The sequence below is a fragment of the Enoplosus armatus genome, chromosome 6 (assembly GCF_043641665.1).
Source record: "Enoplosus armatus isolate fEnoArm2 chromosome 6, fEnoArm2.hap1, whole genome shotgun sequence".
Classification (NCBI taxonomy): Eukaryota; Metazoa; Chordata; class Actinopteri; order Centrarchiformes; family Enoplosidae; genus Enoplosus; species Enoplosus armatus.
Genome location: NC_092185.1, coordinates 25,181,791 through 25,199,531, shown reverse-complemented (window position 1 = coordinate 25,199,531; position 17,741 = coordinate 25,181,791). Strand labels below are relative to the sequence as shown.

At 43.4% G+C, this 17,741-nt stretch overlaps 1 protein-coding gene across 1 annotated transcript; it reads right to left on the bottom strand.

The window, feature by feature from the left end:
* Positions 1-8,648: 8,648 nt before the first annotated feature.
* On the bottom strand, positions 8,649-16,583 carry cotl1 (coactosin-like F-actin binding protein 1). The gene is made up of 4 exons (XM_070907924.1): positions 16,179-16,583; positions 15,181-15,263; positions 10,031-10,188; positions 8,649-8,778 (listed from the first exon to the last, which is right to left on the bottom strand). Exons 1-4 carry the CDS (start codon positions 16,253-16,255, stop codon positions 8,668-8,670), a joined length of 429 nt encoding a protein of 142 aa, XP_070764025.1. The 5' UTR covers positions 16,256-16,583; the 3' UTR covers positions 8,649-8,667.
* Positions 16,584-17,741: the final 1,158 nt, after the last annotated feature.

Genomic DNA, 17,741 nt, shown 5'->3' with positions numbered 1-17,741 from the left:
AAGTGGCCCTCAGCTCGTTAGTCTCTGACAATGGCATCTCTGTGCCAACACTGTGCAGCGCTGGCACACAGGAGCTCTGAGAACTGACCCATTCACGCTCACATTCCCCTCTGTCGCTCTGTCTTCTCCTATTCACATGGCCTGGAAGAATCTGAAAAGAGGCCCGCCCCACCTCCCACCCCCAACTTGCTTTGCTCAGTCGCGCAAATTTCAATTTCCAAGCCCCCCCCCCCCCCCCCAACCCCTTTCGTCCTCCTACCAACCATTAGCTCTCTCTCTCTCTCTCTCTCTCTGTGTCTCTCTCCCTCTTCACCCAATTGGGGTCCCCCCCCTCAAAAAAAAACGTTACTCACAAGTCTCAGTCAGGCTTCCAGCACCTTCCCAATTTACACTTTTATCTAGACTGACTGCCGCAGGGAAATAAATGAGTAGCGCCGTTTCCTGGATCACAATAAAATCACAAGCAACCAAAATAAAAGTTCGGAGGCCAGGGTCATGGTACCCTCATACAATCCCTGTGACTATATGGGGACCATGTGCGAGTCAATATGTTGTCAGACAAATAATAAATGATGGACTTAAAAATGTATAAACAGAAACAAGCTGTAAACACAACATTGATATAGTTTCGCCTTTTAAGTTGATGCTAACTTGTTAGCGAACAGCTGCTTTTTTGCACATTTTGGCAGACGTGGAGCAACATTAGCAATCACACGGAGTCGTGTTTTTAGTCCGGTTTTCACTCTTCTCCCAGTTCTGTTCTGGTCTCCACGGACCCCCGAGCTAAATATCCAGCTCTTTAGAAATTCTAAATGCTCCACTGTGTTCACCAGCGACTCGCTAGATGTGTGTACAGTTTATCAGTTTATCAGCACAGTTTATAAAAACAGCTGCCTGCTGCTGGGGACCATCAACCTGGTTGTGGGGTGAGAGTGAATTAAAGCAGTAAAGTTGCAGGCTGCAAAAAAAAACAAAACAAAGATGCTGAAAGGCTCCAAAGAGCCGAGGAAAATTCTCTGCGGGTTGGCCGCTAAGAGTGAACAGGATTTTGAGCAAACACCTAATGAGAGGGGATGGATTACGCAGGTTAATACAAGTGGTAGCGTTATCTAGAATCTGCAATAAAAGCAATCACTACCCTCGTTAATGATTCATTTTACGACAGGCAAGGTGCAACAGTGACGACTTGGTGCAAAAGCATATTTGAAACTGTGGAAAAGACAAAACATTCCTGTGGCAGAGGACACAAGGGATATCCTTCATGAATGAAGATGAATTCATTAAGCGGGAGGAGACCCCCTCCTTCTAAAACAAACACACAGCTCATACACCCATGCACCCTTTTGGAGACGTTATGAGCTCATTCCCCCGAGCGAGGCGTTGTTTCAACATCATTTCGCTCGCCTCGCAGGCGGACTCGTTTGGGATTTAGGGCCCCGCTGAGCTGTGACTAACCAAACGTTGAATCGGTCAAACAGCGGTGACGGAGACACGGACTGGAAGTGAAAGGAACCAGCTGACCAAAGTTTGAAAGGCTTTTATTTCAAACTCTCAAGACCAAATGGCCTCTCAGCGTTTACAGAGGCTAACGCACACACCACGGGCGAGATAGAGATGTCAAAACCGGACACACACACACACATGCACATTCACACATTTAAAGGAGCGCTTGGTTTCGTTTTCTTGGTTGTTTTTCTTTTCTTTTTTTTATCCTACCAACTACAGTACGTGGCTACATTCACCCATTCAAAATGAATCCCAATCCTAAACCTAAAACCAAGTCCTCATCCTGTCTCTGTGATGGCTTTGATTCTTAAAAACACGAAATCGTCATCACACAAATATCTGGAGAAATTGGGTGGCCAAAAAACAATTCTTGCCTTTCTCTCTCTCTCTCTCACACACACACACACACACAAACACACACAAACACACACACACACACACACACACACACACACACATGCTTGGACAGAGCACATGACATGCTGTGGGCTGTAAAATATGCTGCTGTGTTGAGGAGGTCTGAGGAATGCAGGAAGGATCTGAGTGGTATCGCTCTGCAGGAACTGATCTGACGGTCCTTGTTTGGACACTCCTACAGGTCCTGTATGCTAACATCTCTCTCTCTCTCTCTCTCTCTCTCTCTCCAGCACACACCATCACACACAAACACGATTTGGGGAAAGGCCACGCTAACACTAATGCTGCTGCCTGCATTTTACCTTTGTCCATGCTGAGAAGTGAAAGGAACAAGGGCAGCTTCAGTCCTCCATCAGTGTCCACACAGGCTGCATTCGTGCACAGTATTGAGACATAAAGACAAAGTAAAGCTGAGGCTCGTGGGAAGGCCATTCGTTTCGCAGGTACAGTAACCAAATTATCGCACAAATTAAAATGTTTACCCCGGTGACGCCGCTAGATGAAAAGGACCACCGAAGTCAGTACAGTTCATCCTGCGGAGAACGTTTCGCGACAGTCCATCCAACAGTTGTCGAGACATTTCACTAAAAGCCGAAAATGTCAACCGCGTGGCGGCGTTACAAGAAAAGTCAGGGGATCGCCAAAGTCTTTCTCCTCTGGCGAGCACGAATGTCTGTAAATAAATTCATGTCCATCCATCTGGTAGTAGATGAGATATTTCAGTCTGGTGGACATTGACATCCCTAGAGCCTAAAGCTGCTAACGTGGCTAAATATCTGTTATTCAAGTGAATAACTGTGTAGAAAAGATTAGTGGTTGTCTCAATCGAATGTGTGCACACATTATCAACGATGATGCTCACACATGCTTTCATAGCGCCCAGCAGGGAACTCAAGGCCCATATTGATAGGGACTATGATAGAATCAGGGTGTTCACTGTATATCTAATATCCATTAAAAGCCTTCTGGGCCCAGAGACTCGATTTAGTTGAACTCCCAGAAAGTTGCACTATTTTATGATGCTCCTTGGTGTGAAAGTGAAAGGATTCTTCAAAAATAATATTTTATATGAATGTAGATCAAACGTATTGTGATCAAATGGACTCACAATGATATATATATATATATATGAAAATTAAACAACAATACGGCGAATCCCGATCACACATTTTGATGAAATTAGATGAAGTCAGTGGTTTGTGCCTATACTGTGTGCTATTTTTTTTTTTAATGTCGCATCAAAATGAACAAGAAAATATACAGAACATTAAGAACTCTAGCTTTCCGCACCTTTCAACTGCACGTCTTGGTCTTCATCAGTGGATGGAGTTTGCGTCAGCTGTTTAATTCATGCTTCACATTCACTGGCTCATTCGCCAGCTGTTTGACCACTGACCGACTGGCAACGTCCAATCATACTCATGCGGGCACACAATCATTACAAACCTGACACTCCTCACTATTGCTCTGCAAACAAGTCCTCTTTATGTGTTAAGATGTTGGTATTGTTGATTTAATGTTACAGCATTACAGTTACAGTACAGAGTTTTATAAGGGGTTCTCCCAGCAGAATTTGATTGCTGCTGATGTGATTCTTTGAAGAGATCCTTCAAAAAAAAAACAGAGCCTTCTTCCACCAAACCTCTCTCTCACCACTGATGCTTTATGTTGTAAGTAGTGGTTTGGAGCCAAACTTGAGATACAGGTCTGTGTGAGCAGGTTTCCTGTGCACTGTGATCCTTACCCTACCATCAGCCCTTTTTTTTTATGGCTGAACTTTCATCCAGTGGCATCGAATCTTTCTGTTTATCCAACGCTGTGGTTTATGACCTGCAAAACGAATGACATTCCCATCAGCCTTAGCTGTACTGTGTGTTTAGTGCTAATTGGCTAATGTTAGCATGCTAACACGCTAAACCAATAGGCTTTTCCCACTGCACTTAGCACTAGGCTAAGGGAGCTGTTAGCCCCGGGCTAAGAAAGCTTTCACACTGGCACCATCCTGGAACATTCCAAGTGGGCTAACCGCAACTTTATCCTCAGGCTTGCTGGCCCTGCTCCAGAGCAGGGTTAGCCCGGAGTTTGCGGGGTTATCCCCTGAGAATCGACTGAACGGTCAGGTGCCAAAATGAATATATAGTGTGAAAAGCCGATAAGATGGTGAACACTGGAAAACATTATGCTTGCTAAACATCCGACATGCTAGAATTTTAATTGGGAGCGTGAGCATAGGCAGCATTCTGATGAAAGCATTTTGTGCAATACATGTATAGTGCAATACATATATAGTTATACACTACAGTGCAACACATCCATACATACATATATATACATTGTTACTGTATATATATATATTTTTTACCTCACTTCACTTAAATACTGTAAATGTGTATATTTTTTATTTTCTATTTCTTATTTTTACATTTTGTACATACCTTTAGTTCTAAATTATGCTATTTTTCTACTCTGGAATGGGAGCACCGGTACTGTACAATTTCCCCCCGGGGATCAATAAAGTATTTCTGATTCTGATTCTGATTCTGATTTAGCATTGGTGAGAACAATGAAAATTGAACTCAGGAATGAAAAAATATTATTATTATAGTACTCTTTGGAACCTGAGCACAACAAGATTAAAGAAGGAATGATGCTCACACTCAATTTATATATATATATATATATATATATATATATGTGCCCCAAACTGAACTCCAGAAAATGACAATCTAACCTATGTAAAGGCATTAACCTCATGGCCCCTCAAAACACATCAACCCTGTCTCAACTAGCCTCAGCTCCCACACACACACACACAGTGTAACACGAGCTTAAACTACATCCTCCACTACTCAATTCCTCACAGCTTACTTAAAGCCACAGCGAGCGACACCAGAGCTCTGTCATTATGCAACCTGCTATTAGTCCTCATAGATCACTTCGAACCACTCAGCCAGCCCCGTCAGACACATGTACACACAGTCAGCAGGAGTCGTGTTTGATCAGCGGCTGAGTCATGCCGACAAAACCCGGTAATCACATGCACGATGGTGTGTAGGTTTGAATAGCCGGGGGCCATCAACTGACCCGATACGGAGAGCCAGCGCGAACTAGAACCCAGCATCGAAAGTCACTGGAGAATATGCAAATTGGGCCTCCTTACAGGAAATCATTATACCAAGCCTTTGATTATTTCACTCACCGATCCCCGGTCCCTGTGTAGCCTACACGCTTAACTCACAAAGCGATGCAAAGTGGAAAAAGGGGCTTGCTGACTGTGGATTCAGTCATTAGGAAAATGTGTTCAACAAGAGCTCAATCTAGACCTGCTGTATGTGGAAAGTGCCCTGAGATAACTTCTAGCTATATAAAGAAAGTTGTATTGAAATGTGAATCTAGTAATGCATTTACCCATCCCGGTGAGTTGCAGCACGGAGAATAACGCGTGCAATTTGATTTAGGATGGAAAGACAGGACGTTAGCGTAGCAGAAGCACAGCACTGAACAGCACTGCAGCTCCCCGACTATTAATAAGTAACCCAGTAACATTGCTTTTGAAAGGGCTGACATTGAATTAGTGACGTATGAATTTATTGAGGTCTAATAAAATGACAGTTGAGATCTGGGGAGGAGGGTTCGGCTACTCGAGACTGTACTGATAGAGCACCGTAGAACATTTTCTCTTCCTTGCTGACTGGCTAAGCAAGGCGGTTACGGCGGTGACCATGGTAACTCTTGGGAGTCCTCTAAGCTTCCAGAGACGGTTGCTACAAGGGCCAAAATGCTCCCATTACCTCATCCTACACTGGTAATAAAAGGAGATCTAAAAAAAAAAAAATGTTAGATGTTTTTTTTTATTTTTTATTATTAGTTGACAGTACAGTCTTCTAATAGAATTTCATACTGTACGGAAATGAATGCATGCCAATGGCTGCAATATAACACAAGTTTAAAAAAATGACTGTACAGCCGCATTTTATTTTAACAAATCAGAGGGATCTTTGACACCTCACAGCTCTACAGTGTCTAAACCCTTCATGTTGAAGAACCCTCTTTTTCAGTGGCAAAGCCAACTGAAAAATAAAAAAATAAAAAAACAGCATGGACACTTATTTTTGTAGTTTGGTGAGTCCTTACCAAAAGAAAAAAGTTATTCACGTTATTTTAAGCTTCGGAGACACACAAAAGACACTTTGAGAAGCAGGTTTTTGGAAAAAAAACATCAATTTTTATTTTGAAATGATTGATCTTGTGCCCACTCAGTTTTCTTTCTTTTTCTTTTTTTTTTTTGCAATATTTTTTTTTGAAAATCTCTCCCGCCAATGTCCAAGATAACAATGTGCTTAAAAATAAAATCAAAACTCTTCAGAGAAAATAAAATTAATCTCAAAAAAAAAAAAAAGAAGAAAAATCCTATTTTATTTTTTTTTGCGCGGGGGAGGGGGAAGGGAGGGTTGAAACCAAAGAAACAGAGATGCTACAACCGAGAAATGGCTCCTCCTGGTTTGGGATGATGGCATGGGCCCATGACATGATGAGCCACGTGCCGATCAAAGTCCCGCCCCCATGTAAGGAGGATAGCCAATCACAGTGTAGTGTCCACAAGCTCCCATAATGCCCCTCTATCCCTGGGAGACTAAGGCAGTCAAACACAGTAGGTTACAGTATGCATGGATACCTTTAAGTGGTATATCTTGAGATGAAACACCAGAAGAAAAGATCTCCGTTCTCAAAATCCTTTGGGTTTTTGGGGGAACATTCCATACTTAACTACAAGTGCTGCTGAGGGATCATTATATCAGTGTTCAGTGCTCTGTATGATATGATATCACATCTACAGGCACTCCTGTAAGACCGAGAGTCTCGTTCTCTGCCACGTAAACTGCTAACATTACTTATGTCCAACAGAAACTGGGGGGAGAAAGTAAAAAGCACTTTGAAATAAGGTCCAAAAATGTTCACACTCGTGATAGTGACTAGAGATAAAAAAAAAGGGATCCGCAGCACAAAGCACGAAGCATGAAGACAGGAGGACGAATTACAGTCCGTCCCAGGGCAAGATGTAATGGTTGACTTTGAGGCTGTAATCCAAACACAGCTGTCTGGCTCGAGATGAAGAGGTGGCTAAATATGTACTTAGCACTATGACTCAAGCTTACTCAAAGCAAGCTGCCAACAATCACCAAGGATATTGTTCAGAAAAGGAGATCTTTCCCTCCTGGAGGTACAGTGTATCATGACTACGAGCATGCTCTGGCGTCAAAACACATGCCTGCAAGTAAAGAATTTCATTTCAAAAAGAGACGTCTACCCTCTAGCCAATTAACTCCCTCTTAAAAACACGGTCCATGATCACAATATTGGCGTTTTTGAAGTGAAACCCTTCAGTTCTTCTTTTTTGTTTGTTTATTTTACATCCTCATTACATGAAATCATTCCAAGCGAACAGTGCTGAAGCCTCGATGCCACCGCCGAGCTGAGATGAGGACGGTCGTGAGATGACGATGCACACAGCACAGCAAATAACCAACCGTGAGCTGACTGGGGAGAGGGCCGAGGGCAGGGGAGGAGAGAAGGCAGCCTGTGATCTGCAAGAGCATTTATACACTCGCTTTTAAATGACGCAATCTACGCTCCTTCAGAGTGTGAGTGACTAAATCCTCGGAGATCGCCGTTTGTCAGCGTGGATACGCCACCCAGTGTCTCTCATCTGTCTGTCTGTTCCACGTGAAGCTGCAGCCAGCGGCCGGTTAACTCAGTTTAGCATGAAGAAGAACATAAGGGAAAACAGCTAGCCTGGCTCTGACAAAAGCTAAAAAAAAAAAAAGAATATACCTACCAACGCCTCTAAAGCTCATAAATCAATACATTATATTTCATTTGTTTAATTGGCCCAAAAACCAAAGTGTAATAACGGCAAATTCGCCATCTGCAACTGCTATCGTATCGTTTTGAAACACACGAGACATGAAAATGCTCATTCCAGGTGCAGGCGAGGTTTTTGTTACCTCTCGACAGAGCCAGGCGAGCCGCTTCCCCTGTTTCTTTGCGTTAAGCTATGCTAGTCAGCTGCCGGCTCCGGCTGTGACTGGATGCTAAAAAGCGGTCTCGAGCTTCCCGTCTAACTGGGAAAAAACAAAAAGCAGAAACTGCCTTAAAGACGCACGAACAGATGCAAGAAAAAGTGCGCGAACGATGCAGCTCGCACGTTGGCTTTTGTTAAAATCGAGCATATAAGCGGATGTTATCGTTTTAGAGGTGCACCAACGGCACCTGTGCTGTCAGGATCAGTGCCAGTGACTACAGTAACTCGGATCTGTTTCTATCTGTTAACTTATTGTGAAGCTGTTGTAGAGAGTACATTAATAAGCTGTTAAATTAATGGGGGGGGGGGGGGGGTGTTTTATAATAAGCCATTGTTAAGCAGCATAAACAGTCTATGGTTAGTATTTTAACTTGCTCCTGGTGCACCTCTGCTTTGTTTGTGTGTACCTGTGTTCTTGCAGAGGAACAAATTGTTCACAATGACGTCTCTTTGCCGGACCTCACTTTGAAAGTAAAATGTGTGTGTGTGTTTGGTGCATGCATTTTCCCTTTCGTCAAGCGCCCTCTCCATCCCGCCTCGCCCATCTTCCCCAAGAGGTAGCAGCCCCAACACTCCCCACCCCGACTTATTCCACCCCACCCCACCCCGACAAGACCTAAACCCCTCCAACCCCAACCCTTCCAGTGGACCGTGGCACTTCTCTACTCTGCCTGAGCGTCATAATTGGCCCCGCCCGCCTTCTTCAGCTCTGTGCGGATGTTGTCCTCGTCCAGTTCCCTCGGGTCACTGAATGTGAACTCCTTGGCAAAGTTCTGCGGAAACAAAACATTATGCTAAAGTGAAGAACAGCACCACCAGAGGATACACATACCTTGTGGCAAAAAAAAAAAAATGCAACACCAGTTTACATCAACTGCTGGGCATTAAGTAAAGCAACGGGGACTTTAGTAGTAATGTTTAGTAGACAACTAATGATGTCAGAGAAACAACACGCACATTTGTGATAAACAACACTTCAGAAAAACCCAAAGTTACTTTTCAGCTGTTGCATAATGGGAGTAAAAAAATATTACATACAAATCTGCGAGCTCATGTTTTGTTTGCTCTGGAATCTTTCAGACAGATTTCCAGCCGACCTGGCCCCGGTCTGGCCAATCACAAACACGTTTATCTAATATGGGCCATCCCGCCAGGTGGCGGGGAAGGTTACAACAGCACTTCTGCGTGTTTAGCTAGCAATAAAAAAGGGTTACCGCCTGACGTTTTTGACCACTAGTAGCACTATGGAGCAATATTTTGATGAGCAGGGCCCCATTATATTTCTATCTCGTGCTCTACTAGCATTCGCATGATGACACACAAAAGGAAATGCATTCGACATGTCTGTAAGGCCTCAACGATACACACTGCGGGTTTAATTGATGTTTTTGGCCACTTTGCGGCAATGGAACAAAATTGACCCTCGCCTTTTATCAGTAAATAAGGTTTTATGTTTTTTTTTTACACATCCAGCAGACACATGGCAACAGCGTTCATTTGGAATCACAGTTCCACTGAATAAATATACCCCCCCCCCCCTCCCCCCTCTGGCTCTGTACTGGTCTCCTGCTGGGAAGCAGGGATCACCATGTCACTATGGGCAACCCCTTTCACATTACACGTCTACATTTTCTCCATTGTAAGTATAAAATGTTGATTAATGCAGCTTTCACATATGTGAATATGAAGAACATGTTTACGGTACATTTACTCAAATTCTCGTATTCTCCATTTCTCTTAAATACTATATTTCAAAAGTTGTATACTTGTTTCATAATGCATCTATGCTCACAATGCTTTCTACTTCTGTTTCCTTCGTTGAGGATTTGTGACTATGTATTTTCTGTTGCTTATTTCCTCTTCATATCATCTAGAGGTCAACCGGTTTGTTGTTTTTTAAAAATCCTGTAACCACCCAGTTTCCCCAAAGGGACCATTACAGCTTCATTCTATTTCACTCCCATGATGACAACCATTACTTTAATTGCTAACTCCCTCCACATGCGACACCGCACAGTCTCTGACCTGCACGATATCTTTGACCATCGCCTTGTCGGTGCTGATCTTGGCCCGCTGCAGCCCGCTGATGTTCTCGCCGATCCAGGTGATGAGAGTGAACTTGGCCCGCTTGCTCATGGCGTCCCCCGTCGTGATCCGGACAAAGGCAAACAGACGGGCGTCATCTGATGAGGGGAGAGATGGAAGAGACTACGTGAGGCCGAATGTACAGTCTGACACTTTAGAATGTTAGACACAGAATTCTCTTGTCCTATCAGAGGCTGACACACACCCACACACACACACACACAGATGTAAATCGTCTCAGTCGTCAGGCACTAATTAACCCCCTGTCATGTCATGTAAGGTCGTGCTATTTTCCCATATGCTGACAGAAAAAAAGCCACAGATTGCACCTTTCAATTAAATTCCTTTGACTAATAAGGAAGAGTGGATCACAACAGATGACGCTTATGAAAGCATCAAATCGAAAAACAGTACAATCACCAGGTTCCCATACACAATGAGTGCACTATTGATCAATGTTACAAGACAGAAGCGCAGCGGCAAGTGTTTCAAAACGAAATTGTGCGTACGTATGTGTCAGTGTGTGTGTGTGTGAAAGAGAGTGAGAAAAAAAAAAGAAAAAAAAGAGAGTTTCAGTGTTGCAGTGCAGATGAACACCAGGTTCTGCTTTTTGTAAGTTCCACAAAACTTTGCCGAGACATGGGTGTGTGTGCAACGAGGAAATATTCAGGTCAGTAGACTGAATGAGTCAAATCTTTTGTGAGCCCTGCAGTTTTGTCACAGACCTCCCAGTGACCACGCCGGTCAACTCTCACGGTGGTCCACTGCAGAACCGACTGTCTGTGAATAATGTCTGATTTGTGTCGCTCCAGGCCTCTCAAATCCCATTCAGATCAAACAGTGTGAGCAGGGAACATCACTCTTGAACTGCTCACAGACATGTGCAACGTCTTGTACACAGAGCTTGGTTATAGAGCTGTTGCAGGGGTGACGTGTTTTTGTAGGCTAACCCAGAAGTTAGCATCGCCCTGGTTCCCTCACGTGCACAGAACTCCGAGTGTGATTACGCCATTTCACACCTACTTTCCTCCCCGCTTTGTTTAACAAATATACTCAGGCCGCCTCGTCTGCTGTCTTCAGTTGGTACAGTGTAAAAATAACATGAACAGATCGCTGCATTATTGTCTTCTAGATGTTCCTGCCTCTATATACTCTGAGCTGCGGGGGCATAACGTCCCTGTGTCTTCAATAGAGCAGTCTAACTACCGGCAGAAAGGTCCCTGACACTCATTATGTTTCCACTAGCGCTAACACCACTGCAGTGCGCCACTGACTGACAGAAAGCCAGCCAAAGTAGTTCACTATCAGTTTTAAAGCTCCACCAGGCAGCATTTGGAGCAGTAACAGTGAGGAGCATCCCATCCCCACCTGACTGGGAACACTGGATCCTACACTTCCCATCATGCAACCCTTTTCACCGGCTGAGCGGAGCTTTTACTCAGTTGCAGCCTTGATCTAAGCTAACGCGAGTGCAGTTCATGCCGGGAACATTTTTTCTAAACAAACTTAAACGCACAGGAATCACTTTAATAATTATTAAATTAGGACGCACACACATTGATGTGATAAATTCTGAAGGTGGTAACAAACTCATTTGAAAAGGTCAGTTGATTTTACTAAATTGCATACAGAGTTTTGACAGTGTGACCTGTATATCTTGAAGGAGCTGATAAAGACTTTTCCTGGCAGAGCTTCAGCAGCACTGTCCTCAGATCAGACCAGCCGCGCATTAACAGGAGCCGCCACCGTAAAAAGAGTGTTATCGGTGCCGGCCACAAAGGGCGTCGCTAGTTTCAACACCTTGCCTGGAGTAATGCACACACAAAGGCACACACAGTCACCTGATGCAGTCAAGTCTGTGGCACTCAAGGTGAATCCCCCCCGCCCCGCCCCTTATGTCTTTTCTGTGTTTGTCACTGTTTGAGATGCCAGAGAGGAACTAGTACAAACACATACCCCCACCCCAAACCTGGAGCTCGCCAACACCCCCCCCCCCCCCCCCCACACACACACACACACTTCCTCCCTCTGCGAGACTCTTCCTGGTTTGTCTTCCCTTTAAAACCATGCTGACTCTGCAGCCCCCCTCCCCGCCGCAGATAACACTGAGACTACAACAATGATGAGACAGCAAAAAAAAAAGACTTGTTGGGAGAGACGTTGCGCTGCATAAATTGTCTCCGTTTTAGCACAACCAAAGGTTGGCGGGTGACGTGGTAACTTCCTGCTGTGTACGCTTCCTCAGCCCACGCTCACTCCCTCTGCGACGCAGCCCAGCAACCGGAGCCGTCTCCTGCGAACGGTGTCGTGTGTGGGTTTGGTGAGGAGTGGTGTGACCAACATGTTAACTGAGACCAAATGTGGTCTTGTTTATATCTCTGCTAACGGTGGTGATGTCACGTCGGCCATTTAGTTTGGTGTGGATCCTCGAAGGATGAATCACTTGTCGCATGACGAAAATATCTTAACGCTAAATGTCTCTGCAGTCGGCTATGACCTGTCTGATCTTTCCTTTAGTGCCGTCGTCAGGCCAAGATTTCCACTTGTACACAACAAATATAAAAACCTAACGAACAGATTGCCATGACATTTGCTGAGCCTATCCATGCTCCCCCAGAGGATGGAAGGTTTTGTATTTTGGACACTCCATGAGCTTTCCTCTTATGCCACCCTCACGACAAAATGTCAACTTTGCATGCCAGATGTCACCTACAAGAACCTCTCAACTTCCTAGGGGGTAAACCCTTTCCTCTGGCACTGCCCTGTCACAACAAAGCATGTATGTTTTGCTCCACTTAAAACCTGTTGGATGTATTGAATTGTTGGGTGTAATATAGTCTCGCATAGCCAGACAAAAAGGAGAAAGGTCTGGCTCAACCTCACGGTGGCGCTATGAGAAAAGTCAGGGAATCACTGAAGACATTAAGATGCATAGTCTGGGAACCAAGAATGTCTGGAAACCAGTTTTGTGCCGATCCGGGTCCGTCCGCTAGAGGAAAAGTCAGCGCATCATCAAATTCAGTAGGATTCATCCTCTGAGGACAATGAATGTCTTTATCAAATTCATTCATTTATTTCATTTATTCATTTATTTATTTATGTGACTCAGGACCATGATCACGTGATATGAAGCACAAACAGAACAGCCTATACGATAACAACAAAACTATATCACGCGGCGGCATGGCTGAAATACAACAAATGCCACCTAGTTTACAAATAACTATGTGACTGTAATAACAAAATGAGTTTGAACATAGATAAAGTATGAAAGTATTTGGCAAATAACTTTCTCTATCATTAATTATGCTTGCAAAATATGGTACTCGTCTCCCAAACAATTCTCATGACAAAGGTTCCTATCCAGCGCTTTACACACACACACACATATATATATATATATATATATATATATATATATATATATATATATATATATACTTTCACATATATATGTATACATATAAACTGTATATCATCGATCATGGCAATCCATCCAATATTGTTCAAGTAATTTCTGTCTGAACAGAACGTGGTGCACAGACCAACCAACATTGCCATGCCTCAAGCCATGTCGCTATCATAGCTAAAAAAAAAAAAAAACACCCACTAGAAATCAATTTTGAAGAGCTGAAACCTGAGAAACACCTTTCCATCAGGGGACATTCAGGACTCAATTTCCCCTTTAACTGATAGTTTGGTGAAGTGCAATGAATTATTTAGGACACTGACTAAATAAGTTATTGGTTGCCGCTACATTTTGCCAGCAGAAATTGGTTTTAAAAGTCCTGATGGTGTAATCAAATTAGACGTAAGGATTTAGGAGGACTGATCCAGGTTGTGCACACCAGAATTCATCTATCACTATTCTAGAGGAGCCCTCCTCTTCAAGTCTGAAATCAGCTCCTCCTCCTATGCTCAAGAGTTACAACTTTGCAGCTAAATAAGGAAAACAAGGCCACGGGGCAGAAAGACGTCTGACGATGTGTGTCATCATCACCTCTGAACAGGAACCGATGGCAAACTTTTACCAGCCCCAAACTTTTGTGAAGCACACCGTGATAAATGAGTTATTTCAACATAGGAATGTGAGCTCTGAAATATCAGGAAGTAAAAAAAAAAAATAATAATAATAATAATAATAATGATAACAACAAAAAAAAAAAAAAGGAGCACCGCCCTGAGGCAGCAAGCTTTAAAAAGACAACAAGAGCAAGCATCAGAAACAGCCACACCCAACATCTGAGTAGATGCTTTACTCTAGGGGGACACAGAAAGAAGGGAACTTACATCAGAGTGTGAGATCAGCCAGCACACATTAGTGATCTTTTCTCACTGGGAATCATTATCTGAAAATCCATACTTGACTTTTTTTTTTGTTGTTGTTGTTGTTGCTATTTTTTCCCCTCTTTCTGTGAGGAACAAAACAATGAGCTCCAAGCAGACAGATATATACCGCTAATCACCGTGCTGTACAGTGAATACGCTTGCAGACCTGATCCTTCATTCAAAGAAGACAAATGCAGTCAGACAAGAGGAAAACATGCTTCTACTCATGTACTTATTGTGTCCTTTCGGTAGGAGAAGGTTTTTGAATTCAGAGGCAGTGACAAGTGAAAGAAAATGAAACCTGAAGGAGAGTCGGGACTACAGTTTAAAGTGGACTTCAACACCTTGCCATTGCAGTTCAGGAAACACTGACATACAAAAAGGTTGACCTTAAATGTTTCACCTTGTGGGAAAAAAAAAAACACCACACGATATTGTAGAAGAGATTATGCAATGGATACAGTGTTAAGTGCTTTGACAGTGTAGTTACAGGGCTCAAGGCCAATGGGTGACAGAGCACAGAGTCTTAAAAGATTAGCGCCCTGCCAAGTCAAGCTGTTTAACCCATCCAGAGACTGGAACCCGTGCATGCCAAAGTCACACAACAACAGAAATCAAGACTGTGCAGATGGGATTTGAAGTTTCACCCATACATCACATCACATCACATCACACTGGCAAAGGCGTGGTGAAGCAATCATGGTGGCATTCTTTCAAATAAATTAATAAAAAAGAAAGAAAAAAAGAAATCTACTCTTTACCTGTGCACATCCTCTTGAAGTCATCATAGTCGGTCCCTTGTCCCGCAGGCACGATCATAGAGCCCTCGTATTTAAACACAGCCCTGGAGGATGCAGAACAACAGCGTGCGTTATCACCCCGTGCATTATCCAGCCCCGTGATCTGATTCGATTTCACAGCGATGGCGTTGTGTGCACATACCCCCCCCCCAGAAAAATAAATAAATAACCCCATTTAGCAAGCTGGGGGCGATGCATGAAATGTCTAAGACGCCCGTGCAAGGTGGCAGCTGTACTACACCGTTATCCTCTGTGAATACAGGACAAAGGAAATTACGTCTGCCCCCGCTGGGCCTGATAACTGTGCCGTGCCGCTAAATAGCCAGACTGCAGATCAGCTAGGGCAGGCTACTGAGAGCTGCGTGTATATTTAGCCAATATTGTTGGAAGTGCAAGCACTGGAATCGGGGATTCACGTATCCACAGTGAAACATTTCACGAGGGTGTCTCAGTTGCGGGCAAACACACCCCACCCACCGACCCACCAATGTGCCATTCTAGCGCGCGTTCAGAGTAAGCAAGGCCGAACTACTTTTAAATATCGAGCAATTCAAAAGGTACCATGGCTAAATGCAAAGGTACGTGTGGCATAAAAATACGGTTCGTTACATTTCTAATGTCTTTAGGAATCTATCTTCCATTCGGCACGCATCCAGTTAACCAAACTGAGCTCATTTCAATGAAATGTAAACTTTCAAAAATCGGTCCGCCTCTTACTTTGGCACGGAGACCGGCTACGCGACTTACAAATGCAACTGAGATGAGATCGAAAATCGGATTGATTGGTGTGTTATATGGTTGCCGAAGTGAACAACGGCTAGTGAGTTTTTAATATTCAGACGGAGTCCCGGGTTACATGCGAGACACGTTCGCTGTCGCAAATGTGCGGGGCAATATAACGTTACAATGGTCACATTCTTGAACGGAGTATGGACGAGCAACCGCGTCCGCACACTCACCACTTGGTGTCCGTGTTATCGTCTCTGACTTCGTTGTAAGCCTCTCTGCAAGCCTCTTTATCGATTTGGGTTGCCATTTTTCGGGTGGACGAGGAATCGAGCGGTCGAAGTCAATGTCGGTGTCGGTCCAAAGAAGGGAGAGCTAGCTACGCAGTAATAAAGCAGCTAACTTAAGTTATACACTTGACGTTATACATCAGAGAACTAATAACTGATAACGTTACACAATTAAGCTCCACTCCAAAATCACGACCACCGCACCGGAACAATTGAGCCAGTCGGACTTAACGGGGAAAAGACGGCTCTTCTTCTGGCAGCGGTTTATTTCCTGTATATTGCCGCTTTATGGGCGTTGGTGATGTTAGTCGAGCAGGTTGCCAGCAGACAGACAGAGAGGTCCCCCAGACGCTGGAATCACCTTCTGATTGTGAATGGTGGTCAATGGTATTAGGGCCGCTGTCAAGGCTGCCGTAACGCGCGACTGTACGTTCCGGTAAGGACTTTCAAAATAAAGTAAAAAGGCAGCGAAAAATACTATGATATTATATTTATTCACAAAAGAAGTATATAAATGGCAATAGATTTAGCCTTTCTGTTGAAATGGATAGACTGGAATTTATGTGGTGTTCTCAAGCTGTGGGCCCATAGAATCATCACTTCTGGCTGACCTGGTGAGAACACTAGAAGTAACATGCTGGACAAATGAATAAGATGGAATTATATGAAATTTTAAAACTTTGCTCCTTAAAATGACAGTCTATTGGCTTTATGAGCCATTTATTAGTTTTTAATTGAGCTAATATATATTATATATTTAGGGAAAGGAAAGTGGCGGTGGCGATGTCAGCAATTTTTTTACATGAATATACATCCTACAGTCATCTGATTTCAGCCATGAAAATCCAAATTAGCCCATTCAAACAGCATCAAACAGACGTACTTCATTTTGTCATTCATGTCGTTGGATTCATTGATCAACATTGGAGATGATACAGAGAAAAAGCAGGACAAATGGGGGAAAGATGGAGAGGTTGAGATGTCAGTTCTGTTTTCAAGAACCAAGAGAAGAGGAAGGTGGAAATGAGAGAAAAGTAAAAAAAAAAAAAGGAAATGATGAGCAGGAGTGGGACAATATCTCAAAACGCAATCTTTAATCAACATGATGAATAACTGCCACCATCTGTGACATCCCGTGAGCCGAAAATGCAGAACACTTTGCTGTATTCTAAAGGGTCGAGTCACCCTTTATTCTGAAGGCAAAACAATCAACTTCCGGTTTTACTTCTGCTAAATTGTGTAAGTGATACAGCCCATTGAAGAGGCGTTAAAATCCACCAACTGTTTTTTTTTTTTTTTTAGTGGTTTCATTTCTATTCATTTCAAATTATAAGATTTGTCCTCAAGGGCCTATTAAGGACTTTTAATAGAAGCATCCGGATACACTAGACTGTAGGCCTGCAGCACAAAACTGTACAGAAGGCTGTTGTCCTACATGTAACATGCTGTTTATTGCAACATTCTTAATGTGGGTACATCACAAAATGAGTGTGGCTACTAAACACT